Genomic DNA, 18,439 nt, shown 5'->3' on the forward strand with positions numbered 1-18,439 from the left:
ATAGAAGTTTATCTAACAAGCTCTTAAAATCTACCAATGAATGAATGTTATTACAGTGCTCCCAGACTATCTGCACCATTAGAAGGTTCTCCCTAATGTCCAGCTCAGGCTTGCTAAAGTCATTATCTTGGGATATTCAGGCTGTTCCAGCTCATTAGAAATGAACTGCTAAATTGTCATGTTTCCATTAAAATTCTCCTTTTTTCATTAGCTCATTCTTTCATAATTTATATCTCTTGAGATGATGTTTCTCTGACATTAACAATAAAGTAGTCTTTCATTACATGAGCAAAATGTGATTTGGAGATGTTAAGAAGATGGGGGTTAATTGGGAGGGGAAGGAACCTCCTGCTTTTGTCTCTGCCTTCATCTGTCCCAACACTTCCAGTGTGTGAAATTGGGAGAGTGTTCTAAGAGTAGAATCAGATGAAAAGCCACAACTGGAAGAGTGTATGTGAGCAGTGGTGATTGCACTAGTTTTATGGAGTTCCTTTCAGTATGATTTATGTTTCTGTTTTAGGAGGAATGGGACTTTCATACAGATGGGGGGGGGGGGGGGAGAGAAATTTATACTAATTTGGAATTTGTGTTATTTGTTTCTCCTGCAATGGACTGACCTCAACACTGTGGTTCAGTGGACTAACATTTTTGTTTTTGCAATGTATAGTCCCTGATTTGTTATACTGATCTGGGTTTGTAGCCCACAAAATCAGATACTATGTTTAAGCTCTGATTTAACTGAGATCATTGCATGCAATTCTTCAGCTCTTGCAACTTTTTGTCCTTAGAAAGGAAATACAGAAAAAGAATGCTGTATTGCACATGCTTGTGAACGTATTTGAATACTAAGCATATGCATTTTCAAAAATGCTTAATGAGTAACATGCATCTCTGTAAAACACTTGATACATTGTCTGCAAGGATGCGTTCACTGAGGAAGAGAGGTCAGTGTTGGAGATCACGATGTGCTCTTTAAAATCTCCAATCAACTGCATGGAATTCAGCCCCCACTATGTATTAAATCTATTTTCATCTGTCTGAGAATCTCTCTATTTTGGTTAATCATTCAGTATGGTCATGTTCTTTTTTTGACAGCAAGGATTAGATCTGTAAGTATTTTTCATGGATTTGAACAGTATTGTGTCAAGGTCCTGTTGTTGACTTGCCTGCTTCATCCAATACTATTGCAGACAGACCTTAAATCTATTTTTAGCATGATTTCTGAGGAAACAAGGTGTCTGTAAGCTTTATCTCTTCCATTCTTCATCTCCCTGCAAAAGCTTTTTTAGCATTTGACCAGTTTCAAACAAAATTGACATAGACATGAAGTTTTAATAGTCAGGTCCCTGCCACTTCATGAAAATAGGCAGCTGGACAGATGAAGATGACCCATCTTTTTTCCCAAGACCCAGCAGTGAGAGAGCATTGTAAATGGAACATCTGTAAGACACCAGAGCATCTAGTCGCAAAACATCCATGGAAACCAGGCTCAACATAGAACTGTTTTCTAAATACTGACAGTGGAGAATTACTTCAGTGAGCTGTCATCCTTACAGAGTTTTGGAGAACCTAAAAAGAGATAGGGTAGTTACAAAACTGCCAAGAGGTTTTTTTCCAGAAAAGAAAATGGTTTCAGATTTAACTTGTTTATGCATTTGACTACTTCATTATCAATGCCTATAATTGTGTGATGCACAGGGTAGAGATTTTAGCTCTTTCTCCTATTTGCTGTAGAACAGACTGGATGCAGGAAGAAACGGTGAATTTTTATTCAGTGATTGTGCATTAACTGAATTCAGTGGTCTGTGTTCATAAAATGCAATAGGATTATACTTTAGTGCAGCTAACTGCAAGGAGCTATGAAATATATGAAGTATTTGATGGTGAAAGATGGGAGAAGGGAAGATTTGCAAACAGTTGCTTTACAGAGAAAACAGAATTATACACAAGAAGAAAATTAAGTCATTACTGAGAAGATGACTTCTGAAATAGATATATATAGGAAACAGAAAATCAATCAGTTTTCCATTATGAAGGACTATTCAAAGATGTGAGGATACAGAAAACTTCTCTCTTATAAGGGAGGGAGAAGGTGAGGTAACCAAACAAGAATGCAGTTTGAACTTGCAGGGAATAGCAGTCAGTTACAGACTTTTTTTTCCTTATCTTATTTTATTTTGAGAATAATCATAGTGAGACAAGGAGTAATGGAAAATGTAGATTCATTTGAAAGTAAATGAAAGTGGCTTGCATGGTTGAAGTATTTTTTCCAGTCTTTCAATATGAAAGACTACAAAGTCAAAACCTTATAGAAATACTTATCAGTAAAGCACTAATGGGAATTTTGATACACATGAACATATGCTATTTGGAAGATTCAGGTAATAAACATTCTAGGCTATGAAACAAACTCCCCTGCACTTATTTTAGATGTGAAAGGATAGAATGGTAAAAAGGGACTGAAATTCTAAGCTGTGTATACAGAAATACCAGGGAAAACAGGTGACTTCTTTTTCTTAGTCTGTGATGTTGTCCCTGTAATAGCTTCTGTATATACATATAGCAGTGTGCTAACAGAAAATACTGACAAATTGTCAGGAATATGTGCAAATAAGACCTATGCTCTCGGGGGAATAGTTTTTCCTCTCTTGTTGTGTTGTCTAGCAGTAATTTGGGTCAGGAGCCTACAAATGGAAACGGTGAATCTCTGAACAAAGTAAAGGAGCTTCTTAGTCAAGTCAAAAGTGACATAGCTAAGAATGGGAAGAAATTAATACTGGGCCACGTAAACAAGGTTTCAGCAGGAAAGTCAGTATTTTATCCAAGAAAATGCATCTCTTAAAAGCGTGTCGTGGAAGCTTCATCACCTCTCAAGGAAATGGGCTTGTCTAAAGCAAAAGTGTTGATGTGTCTCAGGGACAGCTGTTCTCTGTACAAGAAAAGGACTGCATCACTTATTAGAAATATTTCTGTGTCTTAAACATTATGCTCAAAAACTAGAGTGCTTTTTTGCTCAGTAACTCAGTGGTTCCCTACAAAGGGACAGAAAAGATAGAATAGTATATTTTCAGCTGGAAGGGACCAACAGCAATCATCTAGCCCAACTACCTGATCGCTTCAGGACTGACCAAAACCAGCATATTATTAAGGGCATTGTCCAAAGGCCTCTTAAACACTGACAGGCATGGGATATCAACCACCTCTCTAGGAAGCCTGTTCCAGTGTTTGACCACCTTCTCTGTAAAGAAATGCTTCCTAATGTCCAGTCTAAACTTCCCTTGGTGCAGCTTTGAACCATTCTGTGTCCTATCACTGGATATCAGGGAGAAGAAATCAGCCTCTCCACTTCCCCTCCTCAGGAAGCTGTAGAGAGGAATGAGGTCACCCTTCAGCCTCCTTGTCTCCAAACGAGAAAAACGTAAAGTCCTTAGCTGCTTCTCTTAGGACATGCCTTCCAGCCCTTTCACCAGCTTTGTTGCCCTCCTCTGGATGCATTCAAGTACCTTAACACCCTTCTTAAGTTGTGGGGCCCAGAACTGCACACTGTACTCAAGGTGAGGCCACACCAATGGGATATCCCACGATACAGTGGGATAATCACCTCTTTTGACTGGCCGATTATATTGCGTTTGATGCACCCCAGGATGCAGTTTACCCTCTTGGCTGCCAGGGCACACTGCTGACTCATATTGACCCTACTGTCAACCAGCATAAGCACCTGGGATAATGTCCTATACACATCATGATAGACATTATATCCAGACCTCAGCTGAAACGAATGATTTGTTGTATATATAGCATCAGAGGTGTTTTTTACTGCAGTTAAAGTGCCATAAATTTCATCTCTGTGGTGAATTTCTCGTAATGGAGCAACTTTTACAGTCCATATAGATGCAAATTTTGCTGAGATTAGATGGCTGTTTCCAGACCTGAATAGTTGGGGGTTTTGCTAGTATTTAATAAGTTTCAGAGTTAACTATGTTGAACAATGATAAAAGAATCACATAAGAACCCTAGTGCATTTGAGCAGAATGTTAAGGAAACTGAATGACATTTGCTTAAGGTATTGAGTGAGAAAAATACAAATGCAAATATCATATGAAGTGTCTGGCTCTTAGAACAGTAATAAAAAGGATTTAGTACAAGCTAACATAAAAAGAATATTCTTTTCTCCTTAAATTTACTTCTTGAATTCAAATTGTGTCATATTTATAGTGCATGTTGCGTAATTTCAGTATATTTTTAGGCCAGTAGGAGCAGGTTTCTTTAAACAGCAGATTTCTCTTGTATTCAGTATTCAACTTCACTCTTTTAATGAGTACACTTGTTAGACTCCAAAATGAGGTGTAATTTTTGAACTGTGTCTTATGGTGAACTCAAAGGTAAAGCAAATGAAGCAGTTCAGAGGTCAGGGTTAATTCCATTCAAAGAGACTTTTCAGATATATTAAATCATTTGTTTTTCCTGTTATTCATGTTCATACGCCTGACTTCTGCTCCTTTGTGTTTGTGATGTTGATAGTGAGCAAATAAAATCACCAAGGTTTTAGTCATCTGACAATAACAAGCTGTCTTTAGTGTTATACTAGTGTAGTATATTGTACAGTGCTAATAAATGATGATGAAGTTTCTGCCACTTCACTGAATATTTTGGAAACGGTATTCAAGGCTTAGAAGAATGACAGGCTTTTGACTTAGACTTGGAAACTTCTATTCTCATGGACTTTGCATATTCTGTGCCAAGTCTCTTGACTTTCTCTGTGCTAGTTTTCTCAACAATGTAGTCAGTAGAACATACCTGCCCTTGAGTTAAGTTTACAATTAAATATCGGAATGATTGGAAAACCTCAAACGAGAAGCATAATAGCTGTTGAAACATATTTGGTTTTTATCCTTGAGTGTCAATTTTCTTGACTCAGAACAATTCTGAAGGCATGAATCAAATAGTCTTGTTTTTGCTCCAGTGGATAGTTTCCCGAAGTGCTTGACTAGAGCAGAATTGGCTGGTGGTGCTGATTGAGCTGGTGAGTGGTGCTTGCTTTCTGAAGAGTGGTGGTGTTTTAACACTATCCATGAATGGACAAAGTGTATTCATTGCTGCTGGGTTTGTTCCAAGTTGGAAATTTATGACCTTGCTCCTCAGATGGCATTCCTTTGTAGTGGAAGTAGTTCAGTTACAAGATTGCTTTGGAGAAAATGATGACAATATCCATTTTAACCGGGAGGTTTTGGTTGGGGTGGTTTTTTTTTTTTTATTCCTTGACAGTATATATGAAAAATGGATGTAGAGGGCAAGTTACATACATAAATTTCATTAAAGTACTGCCCAGCTTAATCTATAAAGCAATCCAACTTGCCCTAATATCTAATACACATTATAATTACTTTTTATGCTTTTCCCTTCATGAGTAATCACAATCAATTTACTGAAAATGTGTTTTGCTGGAGTTTGTGTTGGGGAATTGTTTTGCCTACAGACATCCAAGTTGCCATGACATTGTTTCAAAGATGTCTTTCATTTTCTTTATTCTTGTAGAACAACTGTAGCTTGCAAAAGCAGATAACTATCCAAAAACCCTGAGGTCCACCAATAGGTTCCAGAAGTGAAGATTTGTTTTAATTTGTTAAAACCCCGGAAAGGAGTGGGATTTCTCCTTAATATAACAGGTATATCAATCGCTCTGAAAACTTGAGAATTCCAGAACACCACTATGCTTCATACAGATTACAGCTATGTAATCCAGTGTATGTTTGGTCAGGTTCGTTGACCTGACTTGCAAATGTCATTCATGCTTTGATCCCTTATAACAAAATAGGCATGTTAAATGATTTAATCTGCCCCACTTTGTAACCTGTACGCTGTTAACCTCTTTCCTAACGTGATGGAACAGAAAATGTCCTTGTAAACTGATAAATGAACGCTGTTGTGCTCTTGTGATCCACTCAGCACATATTGTTGGATGGAGAATTTGTACACTGATCCAAAAGTGATAAAGGTCAAAATAAGTGATTTTTTTCAGTTCGTTACTTGCATCTGTCACTGAGCATCTTTTTGGTTTTTACATTTAAGATGGAACATGAGCGGTTTTAATGTGTACCTTGTCTAGATAGGGGTTGCCTACTAATTTCTAGATCAAGTAGCAGTTTCTGATATTACTGGGAAGGTCTGGATTCTTCAGTCTCTCTACTCTATAGAGGAATCTTGTACAATCCTCTAAGTCTGCCTCTTGAATGGCAGAGTCACACCACAGAGTTTGTAGCTGTTAAACCACCTTTTTTTTTTTTTTTTTTTCTTTTATAGTGTTCCCCTATGAACCCTGCTCTCCCAGGCTATTTAGGACAACAAGCTAATTCTCTACCTGTCTGTCTCATCTTAATGTGCCGCAGAGACCTCTGGCTGAGGACGTGGTTCTCCTGGCAGCAGTAGCTTCTTTTTATTTCAGTCCCATCTTTGCAATGTGATTAAGGCTGCCTTATGTTCCCTGCTGTGCTATGTGTGCTGCTAGTTTGAAGTTATGAATTCTCTTTGAAACAGATTCGATGTTTTCAGGCAACTTGTTTGCATTAATTGTTTGAGTTGAATGGTTGAAGGAAGTCAGTGGTCTCTGTGAGTCCAAAACTGTCAAAAATACACCCCCTCACCCATGAAGCTAAGGTAGATATTAACCCAGTGCTAGATTTTGTAAATCAAGAATAAGCAAAAAAAAGGGGGAAGTAAGCACAGTGTTCCATATTTCATGAAAAGATATGCAGATGACATAACTAGACTTTTGTCTAGAGAAGGTCATAGAATGGATTTCTTCTACCCCCACCCCAAAAGAAGAAAGAAATGGACGTGGTTTTGTCTAGAGAAAAGATGTTTGTATAGTCTTTTGCTAAAAGCAGGCAGTTATATTGGCCTTCTACTTTTTAGGACTTTTTTGGAAGGGAATGAAAAGAAACTAAAGTGTTTTTCACCAGTGAGAGAAAATTTCTTAAATACAGTACAAGCTGAAATTATCGTTCTTTTTGAGATTAATAAAATATTACTGTTGGCTTATGTTTTTCTATCAACAGCTGCACCCATCCATTCATTTAAGTATGGCTCAGATAACTTAGTTTTATAAGTATCAAAAACAGTTTGACAGGCCAAGCAATTAAAGGTTTTGTAAAAGCTTTTAGAGTTCAGTTGATTGCTACCTAAGGCAATTTCATTAGTGCACAGCCCTTATAATCACTATTGTAGCCATGCTGGAAATGCTGATTTGGTAAGTATGCTGTGGAAGTCTGATTCTTCCCACTGGCAACATTAATATTGAATATTTATTTTTTTTCTTAGACATTTATTATAAGAATGGCACTGAAATATCTTTTTTGCCACCTTGGAATGAAAGATTTTTCTTACCTGATCAAATGGTGTGAAACCTGAAGGAGAGAATAAGCCAGGTTATTGTAGTAATTTATCTCTTCCTGTTTTTGTTTTGCTTTGTTTTAAAAAGGACTAACCAGCCGGGAATGTTTACAAACAAAGAATTCGATCAGTTGGCCTCAGCAATAGACAGCTTCAGTCTCATGACATACGACTATTCAACACCACAACGGTGAGACTCCATCTAACATTAGAAAAAGATTGCTGAAAGACCTGATTCCCAGTTAAGTCACTATTAAATCTACAGCATGAGTTCATTTTTTTTTTTTTTTTTTTTTTACTAAAGTGGATAGTGTGTTTTAACTGTATCAGATACTAAAGTTTTGGATTAGTTATTAGGATAGGTGATTTTTGAAGAAGCCAATAACTCAGGACATTGTCTAACAGCAGTGTGTATTTGGCACCCAGATATTGTTAAAGGCTTTGTACTCAAGTTAAAAATTATCCTTTCACTAGTTCCATGACACTTATTTTTTTCCAGGCCAGGTTCTTTTGGTTTTAGTTATTTAGCACAGTTCTGCAGCATAGGTATATGAATAATCTAGTACATGTCATTGTCAAAAAAATTAGCTTTAAAGCACAATTGACAACTCATTTGCTTCATCCTGAGGCAGCAGACTGCCTTTTGGCAGCACTGCTAATGTGGACATGCTTGAAGTCTTTCCATTCTTCCACTAGCCCCTCACTTGTACTGTTACGGCTGCTCGTGCAGCAGTTCATCAGACCAGATCAGGGAGCTGATCTGACTGAAAAATAACACAAAACCCCACTCTTGTACATGAATATTCATTTTCAGGAACTTAATATTTTTAACTGTGTGAAAGTGGAACAGCAGCGTAGTTGAGAGGTCCTTAAACTCTGCAGAGACTCTATGTTACTGTTCTCCAAAAGCATGGTTCATTTCACCTCCAAATTGCAGGTAAGGATATGCTTTTGGAATTCTTGGGAGATTCTGTATATCTTACTTCAAGGTGGCTGTCCAGAGTTAATATTTGTGGTGAACTGGCAGATTTAGAAATACCATAATTTTTGTGTTTATTACATCACTAAAGCCTTTGTCACCTGTAGTATATTAGCATTTTGATAATGTCTAGACAGGTTTAACAGAAAGGAACTTTTGTCTCTTCTGAAAAGAATTTATATACCTCCTTCCTATCTCTCTCCAGGCCTGTCTCTAGATCTTCAAGCCTAGCTACCTAGGGGAGAGCAAACATAGGTAGTAATGTGTACTGAAGTTGGAACAGTTTTTTGTTATGCTCCTGATGGAATATGCAGCATAGATGTATCCAATTTAGCTTTCCTCCAGGTAAATCTGACATCTATGAAGATGAGGTGCTAAGGGCTTTTGTGCAGGCTATACAAACCCATCTGGAAACCTGAACGCATTTTGAAATACTGTTCTGTAGGCTGGATCTTTCCTGCATGGCGAAGCTGCACCATGCTTTATGCCATGTTAAAATGACATGCTCTCCTCTCTGACGAGATAGGAATAGAATGAGCATGATATCCACCCTCAGTGTTGAAACTTGTCTTGCTTACCTATCACTGATTTTATAGTTCTTTCTGTAAGTAAATGGTGGATTTTTGTCCCAGTATGTTGTGCCAGGTTACAGTAAAACCAACTGAAAACAACTGAAGTCATACAGAGTTTTGAATTATTGTGTGGGCATTGTGCCAGGCCCAGTGACAGAGAAAATGTGCTAGGTGGAAACCTCTTCTTACCCACTGTAAGAAGTTTTGTGTCCCTTCACCTTAGAAATGAATTGCAAAGTCAAGAGTGGGGCAAGCATGTTTTGTGCATCAGTACTTCAAGCCACTGAACAATGTGCATTTAACCTTCATAGGACTGTAGGTTAACCTTCACTGATTTTTGTGTGCCATAGTTTGCTCTTTACAATTACACTAGTCAAAAAAAGAAGGCTGAGAATGAATGTGTACTTTTTCTGACAACCTGTTTGATTTTTGCTAACTTGATAGACCTGGTCCGAATTCCCCTCTTCCCTGGGTACGAGCCTGTGTTCAAGTACTGGATCCTGATTCAAAATGGAGGAATAAAATACTTCTAGGGCTGAATTTCTATGGCATGGACTATTCTGCTTTGGGAGCCTCTGGGGAGCCAATCCTTGGTAGCAGGTAAGACTTCTCTGGATAGTAAGTACTTATGTATGATACATTCTCACAAAACTCAAATTCACAAGTATTCTTCTTTGGAAGTATGGATGTGTTAGTAACGTAGAAATGGCAAAAGTGATAAATCTGCACATGAAATAGTAGCTCACCAGTTAGAGTAAGACCTGTAAATTCTCTTCCCTGTACAGAAGTGCAGATAGATGGCACGGTTATCCTGTCAGAGCTCCTATGGAAAAATGATTTGTGTAGTTTTTCCCTCTTTCCTCTGTCCATGTTTGTACATGCAGTTTGCCATCTTTGTGTTAAAATGTTCGGCAGTATTCTCTTCCGCTCTGTATCATTTTGGGGGTTCATGCAGTTGACTAAAGATTGTTTCTCTCAGCTCCTGAAGTTGTTACCTGTTACTTTGAAATTTGATATTGGTTTCAAACAGCAATATGCCACCAAGTTTATTTTGAGTAGAAAAAGCTGCAATAAGCTCACCTGGGGACAAAAATCTATAACAAGATAAAGGGAAGTATTCCAAAGCCAGCCTGAAATTTCATATTGATTCTCAGAGGAAAATGATTGTTTTAGTTTTGGGTAATAACCACCTATAAAACAGTGAGCTTTGTAGAAATACAGTCAGGGTATAGTACATCAAGCCAGAAGAAAAAGCAAGAAAACCAGAGTGAATTTGGCAGGACAATCAGATTAGTTCAGAAGTTTGTTATTAATTTATAAAATAGAACCAAGCCAAGTGGGAACAAACCTAAAGCACAAGAGGTGACTGTTCTCACTTTCACAGGTTACTAAGTTCATTACACCAGGATATTTCAATATAGTAACAGATTGCTTGTTAGGCATTGAAATACTATCATCTGAGGTGGATTGTATAAGGTAAGGGCCTAATTTTTTTTTTTTTATGTCCATGCCTTCAGTTACCCAAACACTTTGTCATCATTGCACTTGCCTTTGCTGGCTTCCTGCTTCACCTTGGCTGTTTGGAGGGGTATAATACTGTAGACACAGTTTTCTCCCAGTGCTGAATTGTGTCTGAATCTGGCTGAATAACAGAAAATGGCTACAAGGTGGGGAAAATAAAGCCATTGTCTACAGTGAAAGGTATATAGTGATGTCGTGGTTTAACCCCAGCCAGCAACTAAGCACCACACGGCCACTCATTCCCTCTCCCCCTCTGGGTGCGATGGGGGAGAGAATCAGAAGGGCAAAAGTAAGAAAACTCGTGAGTTGAGATAAGAACAGTTTAATAATTGAAATATAATAATAATAATTAATAATAATAATAATAATAATAAATATTGTAGTGAAAAGGAAAACAACAACAGAGAGATGAACAAGACCCAGGAAAAACAAGTGATGCAACCGCTCACCACCTGCCAAACGACACCAAGCCAGTCCCTGAGCAGTGATCGCTGCCCCCTGGCCAGCTCCCCCCAGTTCATATACTGAGCGTGATGTCATATGGCATGGAATATCCCTTTGGCCAGTTTGGGTCAGCTGTCCTGGCTGTGCCCCCTCCCAGCTTCTTGTGCGCCTGGCAGAGCATGGGAAGCTGAAAAGTCCTTGAGTAGTATAAACACTACTTAGCAACAACTAAAACATCAGTGTGTTATCAACATTATTCTCATACTAAATCCAAAATACAGCACTATACCAGCTACTAGGAAGAAAATTAACTCTATCCCAGCCAAAACCAGGACAAGAGAGTATATCAGAATGGCTTCTGTAAAGTTAGTTGTAGTGGTTAAGCAGGAAAAATACTGAATAGTGAAAGCATTGTTGATTTACAAGCCTAATTATACAAGCTCAGCACAATTAATGTAGCTTCACTGTAATATTTACAGTTCCTTTTGCAGGTAGGAGTATAGCACTACCTAGCAGAATAAAAGAATCTTGCTTTTTTCTGAACTGGAACTTTTGGAATGAAGTTTCCACTTGAAAACATACTGCACGCTAGGATGGCATCTACTTTTACTTTTCATAGATTCTTCTGGACTATATTATAGTATTAATACTTGTTGCTGTTGTCATGTGATTAACTTTTACTGAAAGAGGCTCTGTTTACCTGTATGTAGGGCACTGGTGCACCACAGTATGGGACAATATGTTTTATGCAGGGAATGGTCCTGTTAACATATTCTTCATTGACAGACCATGATATTGTAATTTTTCAGGTATCCACCAGAAGCAAGGTTCTGGACAAAGTCTTTAAGAGACTTCGAGTTTATACATAAACCACATAAATTTTCACTTTGCTGCCTTACCTATTAAACATCAGTCAATGGTTAAGTTTATTTTTCCAGAAATATATTTTTGAGCATGCACAGTTATGTATTAGTCTTTGCTGTGTATGTCATGTGTGGTAATGTAATTATAAAATAGGTTCAAGTTAAACCAGCTTCAAAATAGGCTAAGCTTCTGACATAAAGAAAACAGGAATAAGGTTATTAGTGTAAAATAAGCTTTCTGCCGCTTAATTGGTAACTGGCTGTTTGTAAGGAAGTCCTAGTTTCTAGCATCTGTGAGTCTTTGGAAATTATCACTATCACATCCAATTGAATCCCAGAACAGGCACAGCTTGTTCAGAGATGCTTTTCCCCTCTCCCTCTGAAAAAGCTTCCCTCTTATTCCATTATTAATACTCTGGCTACATCAAGTTTTTTCGTTCTCTAATAAGAGAGAACCTCCATGGCTGAGGCTGATCCTATTCCTTCTCATTTTTGTATCTGCTTCATACTACATAAAAAGGCTGCTCAGAAGCTGTGTCCAGTGTAGAAGTGGATGGCTTGATTAATTTATTTTTTTCACCTTGACTCCGTAGTGAATTTGAGCTTCTAGTTTCTTGGTGACTGTAATCCAGTGTTAGTCATGACCTGTAAAAAGTGTTGAACGTTTGATTCACGGCTCCTTTAAGGCACCCTCCATATGTTGCAGTGATAGTGATGTTTAGCTAAAGTACTGGTATTAAAATTAATTCAAAATCTTTTCAGTGAAGTGCAGTATGGTGGGTATGAACTTTTTTGTTACAGGTTTCTCTTCAGGTTTTTGCATCTGAAATTTATTGCATGTACAGGTGTCCAGTATGCCAGTGCTTCTTGTCACACTGTGAGGTGCACACTGTCTTGTTGAAGCATATTCATCGGAATCTGATCATCTTTAAGAGAGCTGGAGAATTGTAAGCTTCAGTGGCAAGTCTCAAGTTGTTTGATGTTAAATGTAGTATGCACTTAAATTGATTATTAGTATAGCTTATACACAGGATTACATGCAGAGTGCAGAAACCTTTGCTGGTCTCATGTTTGTGTTTTTCTTTAGGATAGGAATTATGTGATGGAAAGAGGCTCTGAACGTAGCTAGATTTCATTCACTGAATATTTTTTCAGTCCAGAAGTTTATAACATAACTTTCAATAGAATTCCTATGTGCATAAAATATTATCTGGCAGTGTTTTTTAATCGTCAAATGTAATCTAAAGGGAGAAGTACTTGGTTACCATTTTGCTGAAAAGATATACAACCTTTCTGTGTAATACCCTTTTTCCTTCATACACACCATAAAAAGTAATATGTGTATGTGCTTGTGTATGTATATATATCAGGATTAAATGAAATATTCTTTTCTTTTACAGCACAATGTAATTTGTCTTTGAGTGTTGTTACAGTAGTAACCACAGCTTATATTTGCAGTAACAATGTGTTTGTCTCGCAGCTCAGTCACAAGTATTACTTGTTAATACAGTGAGTCAATCTCAGAGATTATAGCACATTCTGGTGCTTTGATCAACCAAGTGCCATTGTTGTTTAGCTGCAGGGAAGCTGCATTCCTGTGTATATTTGGTTATGACATAATTTGTATGAAATGCTAAGCCTGAAATAAAGGTGTTGTGCCTGTGATTCCCCAAATCACCTCTAGTGCTTCTGGCAATGTGTTCTGCCCTCTGGCTGTCAAGAATCAGGTGTCTGAACTGCTAAGATGCAGTCATTAAAACTTACCACTGTATTAAAATCCTGTCAGAACATAACCATCTGGTGTTGCTGACTTGCTGCTCTAATGATCAGTTTGTTCCAGCATGTCCTCTATTGATACTGCAACCTGACAGTATTTCTTCTTCACTCAAAAGTGTACGTCTCGGGTAGATAATTCTTCAGTATACCCTGAAGCTTAAGAAATTGTTTAGCCTTTCTGCAGAATCTTTACCTTTGAGTCCTTTTTGAGACCTGTAGTAGGTCAGCAAGCCTCTCAGTCTCATGAGCTTCTTACTTCCAATGTCCTTTTTTTTTTTTTTTTTTTTTTTTTTCCCTTTAGCTATCTGCTCTTCAGAATCTCTCTTAATCATTGGGACATTGTATTTCAGTTGCAGTAATACCCATTGTTTTCTTTTGCCTTCTCATGGGAGGATAGACAGCAGTGCAGTCGTGTTTTCCATTCCATGCTGTCTGAAATGTGTAGCCTTTATGACCTGGGCCAAAAGGGAATGGATAAACTTCATTGCTAGCTGTGAATTAAAAGCAATGTAAATCAAAGGCTATCATGTGGTAATGGTGCCACTTACGTTTAATAAATTAGCCTTCTTTATTGAGCACATCCCTCCTAAGTTTAATGTGTTAAAGACATTTTGTACTTTTTGTGTAATGCTGAAAGAGGGAAGATACATCTCTGATGTTCCACCTGGTTGTATATAACTTTTGAATATATTCTGCATCCAAGCTGCTTTTGTTCCAAATGTAGCTGTTGAAAATAGATATGTGAATAACTCCATTGTTGTGAGATGATGCTGTGTGTGCTTACCTTTTATTTAAAGGAATCTGAATAGGGATTTTTATGTTAATTTTTGAACACTTAAGAACTGATATAATAAATTGCCAGTTGAAGCAAGGGAGAAACTAATTTGACAAGGCACTGTGCTATTCAGAGATAGAAAATAAGATGATTTGCAAGCTATGTGAGGATGTAGAGTTCTACTGAGAATTTTATTGGCTGCCTGCCATTCTGTAAATAGCAGGTAATAAAAAGTGGTACTTAGAAACAGTTAGAGGTGAGCTTTTTCCCTGAATTACCATGGCAGTGACTTTATTAGCAGCAATTTAAGAAGATTTGGGCCAACTGTGACTCATGATTTTGTCTTACAGAAGGTAGCAAAAAACTTGTTCAAGGGACACTTTTACTCTTCAAGCTTCAAGGCTTTTACAACATTTCTCTTCATGCTGTAATTCTCTCGGGATTTTGATTATTTCCCTGCATGCCAGAATTCTGTCTCCCGATTTAATCTGTTTTGCTCATAGTTTATGTAACATTGGGGAGATACTAATATTTCAAATAAACTGATGGACCAATTAGCTCTGTAGGATTGAACATTGAACTCTTGATCTGTTGTCCACCTCTGCTTCATTGGAGAAACTGTTAAGCTCTTTCTTCTTAAATTGTACTGCTAGGTCAAATGGTAAAATCATGGCAGTGATAGGAGGAAGTTATGATTAGGCCTGGAATTGGAAAGAAGTTATTTCTGTATTACAAATATCTAAATAATTCAGGAGTGTTTCAAGAGGTTTATTCTATTAAATTCCCTCTGGAATATTGTTATGTGTGGCTTCCATGGTATATCTGTCCCTCCTTCGCTTTAGGAATGGAAGGTGAGTGTGAGCTGTTAGCTGAAAGTGAAAGACTCGTTAATTCATATAAAGTAGATAGAGCATCTTATGAAGTAAAATTATCGTATTTCAGCTTGTCCAAGTTGTAAATATGACATTAAATACAACAGCAGTTTTAATTGTTTTTATGTAAAATATGTTCCTTATTTCTTTTGAAATGAGGGAAAGGTGGCTTGTGTTTACTAGGCAAATGATTGGTTCTGAAATTCAGTTGTACAATGGCGTATTGGCTGTGGGTGAGTGTGTATATCTCAGTGCATCTGTTTTAAAAAAACTGTAGTCAGTTGTGACGTACATTTTAAATGGTGGGCATATTGCTGTGAAATGTGCTCTTCTCTGTCTCTTAGGATCTTTTTTAATAGTAAATTTGCTACAGGCAATATTTAGGCAGTCAAATGTTGTCAAAATAATAATGATATATTTCTTTACTGTCTCATTGTTATACTCTAACCATTAGAAGATAGCATGATGGAATTGGGAAAAATACTTCTGTGGTTTAAAACAAACAAAGGGAAGAGCCAGAAATCTTTACTCTAAGTTAAATTTACTTACGGTCATAGATTTGCACGTGGGTGTCTGCACCCAGTGTAAAGTAAAGTGAAAGAAACTCATTGCTTTGGAAGCCTTATTTGGACTCATCAGATCACTAGTAGTGGACCTAAAACCACTACTAGCCCTGACTGAATCTCTTCAAATATATGGTGATTTACAAACAACATAGAACAGGTAACACTGTGTGTATCCAGAATCTTCCTCTGTCAATCCCTTAGCTCCCATTGCCCCATCCTCTCTCATGTGCAGTGCTGAAAGGATAACAATTAATTTTTGCCTGGTGTTGACTGTTCTCCACAAGAGACTCATTGTGTTCAGTTTCATTGCAAATCAATTAGGGATGAGTGTGAAAAGGGCCTCCTGAAAATGCTTAGTGTCTTTATACAAGTTAGCCTAGAGCTGGCTAAGTGCACTGTGCTGACTTGTTTGCTCATGTGCTGTGTAGATTCCTCTGGGAAACTTCTGACTCTGAAGGCATGAAGTCCTCCTCTTTTTGAGCCAAAAGACAGCAGCCTGGATGAAGTTTATCAGTTACCCTGGCACCTAGCCACCGCTGACAGGGATGCATGGACCAAAGGGTTGGCTCCAGGCAGCTAGATATTTTTCTCTTATTTCTAACCTGGGAGAGTTTTTTGACCTTTTCCTGAGAAAAATACATCCTGGGCTTTTAGTTTGTTTCTTTGTTTGTGTGTTTTTGTTTTTGTTTTGTTGGTGTGTGTGTCCCCTGTCTGTCCCATCTGCCCCTGACTGTTTTATGTCTGTTACTTCCCCCATTGGTTTTGATGAAGTGGACCACTATTTTGTTGATTAGTGTATCTGATGATTGAAAAATTGGGCTGGCTTGAAAAATAATGGAATACATTGTTACAATATCTGTATTCAGAAAGGAGGGCTTGTTTATCTTGTAACTTAAATAGAGCCAGACTCTGATTGTCTATTCTCTTTACTAGAAAATTGACAGTAATGAGATCATTTGTATTTTGTTGGAGGGGCATTGTTTGATGTGTAATGTATGCTTGTTTTTTCTAATAGACAGGCTTTTCTTCTAAGTCTTAAAAGAAAGCAGCTTGGAGTTTTTCTAACCTTAAACTGATTCTGCAGTCCACATTAAAATTAGGTAATATTAGTCTATTCATTGAATTGAATTGCCATGATTGTTGGGGGAGCAGTCAGAATTAAAACCAAGATATGACTTTTTATAGGCCTGTTGATACTCAGATTAGTTTCATCAGTTTAAATTTAAAAGTAGGAATGAACTTTCTTGGTAACTCAAATATAATTTCCGTTGGTTGAATTTATAGGAAGACAATTATATACTCCTTCATTTACTAAAGAACACCACTTTCAAACCTTTATTTAGCAAGCTCCAAAACTTAGGGTAAATCCTGATAAAGCACAGTTCTTTGCTTTTTTTTCCTGATCTGCTAAAGTCATGTGTTTGTTACTTGGGTATGTGTATGCTGTCAAGCAGGCTGGCACAAAAGTGGTGCTGGGGACCCAGTGCTTACACAATGAGTGTTTGGGGCTTTTTTTCTTTGGGATGACTCGTCTGGTCCTATGGCCTGAAAGCACTTAGAGTGCCCCTTCTGCTGTTTTTTCATCCCCCCCCAAAAAAGCACCCATTTCATACACTCTGAGACTGCTCCATGATGCAGACCAAAGTATGGTGTTAGTTTTTCTTGTAAAAGCTCAATCCTGATGTGAACTAGAAGTTTGATGTAGGCAGAATCATACAATCTAAATGCCTCCTTTCATTTTGACACAATGCTTTTAAACAGTACAATTAAAAAAAAAAAAGAAAAAGGTAAAGTTACAAAACATATTGATTACTCTTTGCATAAGACAGTGGAAAAATTTTAACATTTCTCAAGGCTGTTTTTTGTGAAGTTGTTTCGGAGGGCAAGAATAAATGTGCATGTTTATTACAGTTCTAGAGAAAAGTAGCAATCGCAGCAACGAAGTATGCAGAGTGACCTAATTCCTGATGGAAGGACTTGATAACCGAGTCAAGAGCCAGCATAGAAATATATAAGACTTAGGAACAGGCTTGAAGCCTTGAGGTAATACTTACAGAAAGTAGTAATGGAGCATATAGCTACACAGTCTTTGAAGTAATAGAAGTGCAAGTATGTTCCACAATATTAACAGCTTTTCATTTGTGCAAACAGCTTGTTTACACTTGGAGTTATACAGCAGGTGATTTAATGAGGTTTCTGCTGATAACATTAAGTAGCAGTATAAGGTCCAATAAATATTTTCTTTACATTTTTGAGATATTTCCGTATATTATTAACACCAGGAAGTAGAGGGAGATGGGGTTCCCCCCCTAAATTAGTTCATGCCTGTTTTAGGAAAATGGGTCTATAAATGTTGAGTAATAAAGTTTAGATGAAATAGTTTTTAGATTTTGAGCTCTAAAAATAGGAGAGTTGCATTTCAGAACGTTACTGGAACATAGTGTTGTTCATGGCTAAAATGGAAATCAAGGCAGACTCTGATACTTAATCTACTTAAAAAAAAAACAGTATTATAAAAATTATTACAAATGAGTTATTTGGGAACTCAATGAAATTTACAAGTTTATACTCAAAATATATCTATCTATCCTAAATAGTTACCTCTTTCTGACAGTTTTATGTATGTCATTTCCATGTTTAAAACAAATGTTCATTTTGTTACCCTATTTTAGAAAGAAACTG

At 37.3% G+C, this 18,439-nt stretch overlaps 1 protein-coding gene across 6 annotated transcripts in view; it reads left to right on the forward strand.

Annotated features, from left to right (window-relative positions):
- Positions 1 to 18,439, forward strand: part of CHID1 (chitinase domain containing 1) — a 149,694-nt gene that overhangs the window by 38,750 nt on the left and 92,505 nt on the right. For 4 of the 6 annotated variants that reach the window (XR_015701872.1, XR_015701871.1, XM_009470335.2 and 1 more), the window contains exons 9-10: positions 7,478 to 7,579; positions 9,385 to 9,540. Coding sequence is in view for 4 of the 6 variants with exons in the window: in XM_009470335.2 (XP_009468610.1) it covers positions 7,478 to 7,579; positions 9,385 to 9,540 (258 nt within the window). In the remaining 2 variants the exon portion in view is untranslated. Of the gene's footprint in view, positions 1 to 7,477; positions 7,580 to 9,384; positions 9,541 to 12,613; positions 13,463 to 18,439 lie in introns of those variants that run through there. The other 2 variants (XM_087745815.1, XM_087745816.1) reach the window with 2 other exon arrangements.

The sequence above is a fragment of the Nipponia nippon genome, unplaced genomic scaffold (genome assembly GCF_047370975.1).
Source record: "Nipponia nippon isolate SJK-2023a ecotype South Korea unplaced genomic scaffold, ASM4737097v1 scaffold_10, whole genome shotgun sequence".
Classification (NCBI taxonomy): Eukaryota; Metazoa; Chordata; class Aves; order Pelecaniformes; family Threskiornithidae; genus Nipponia; species Nipponia nippon.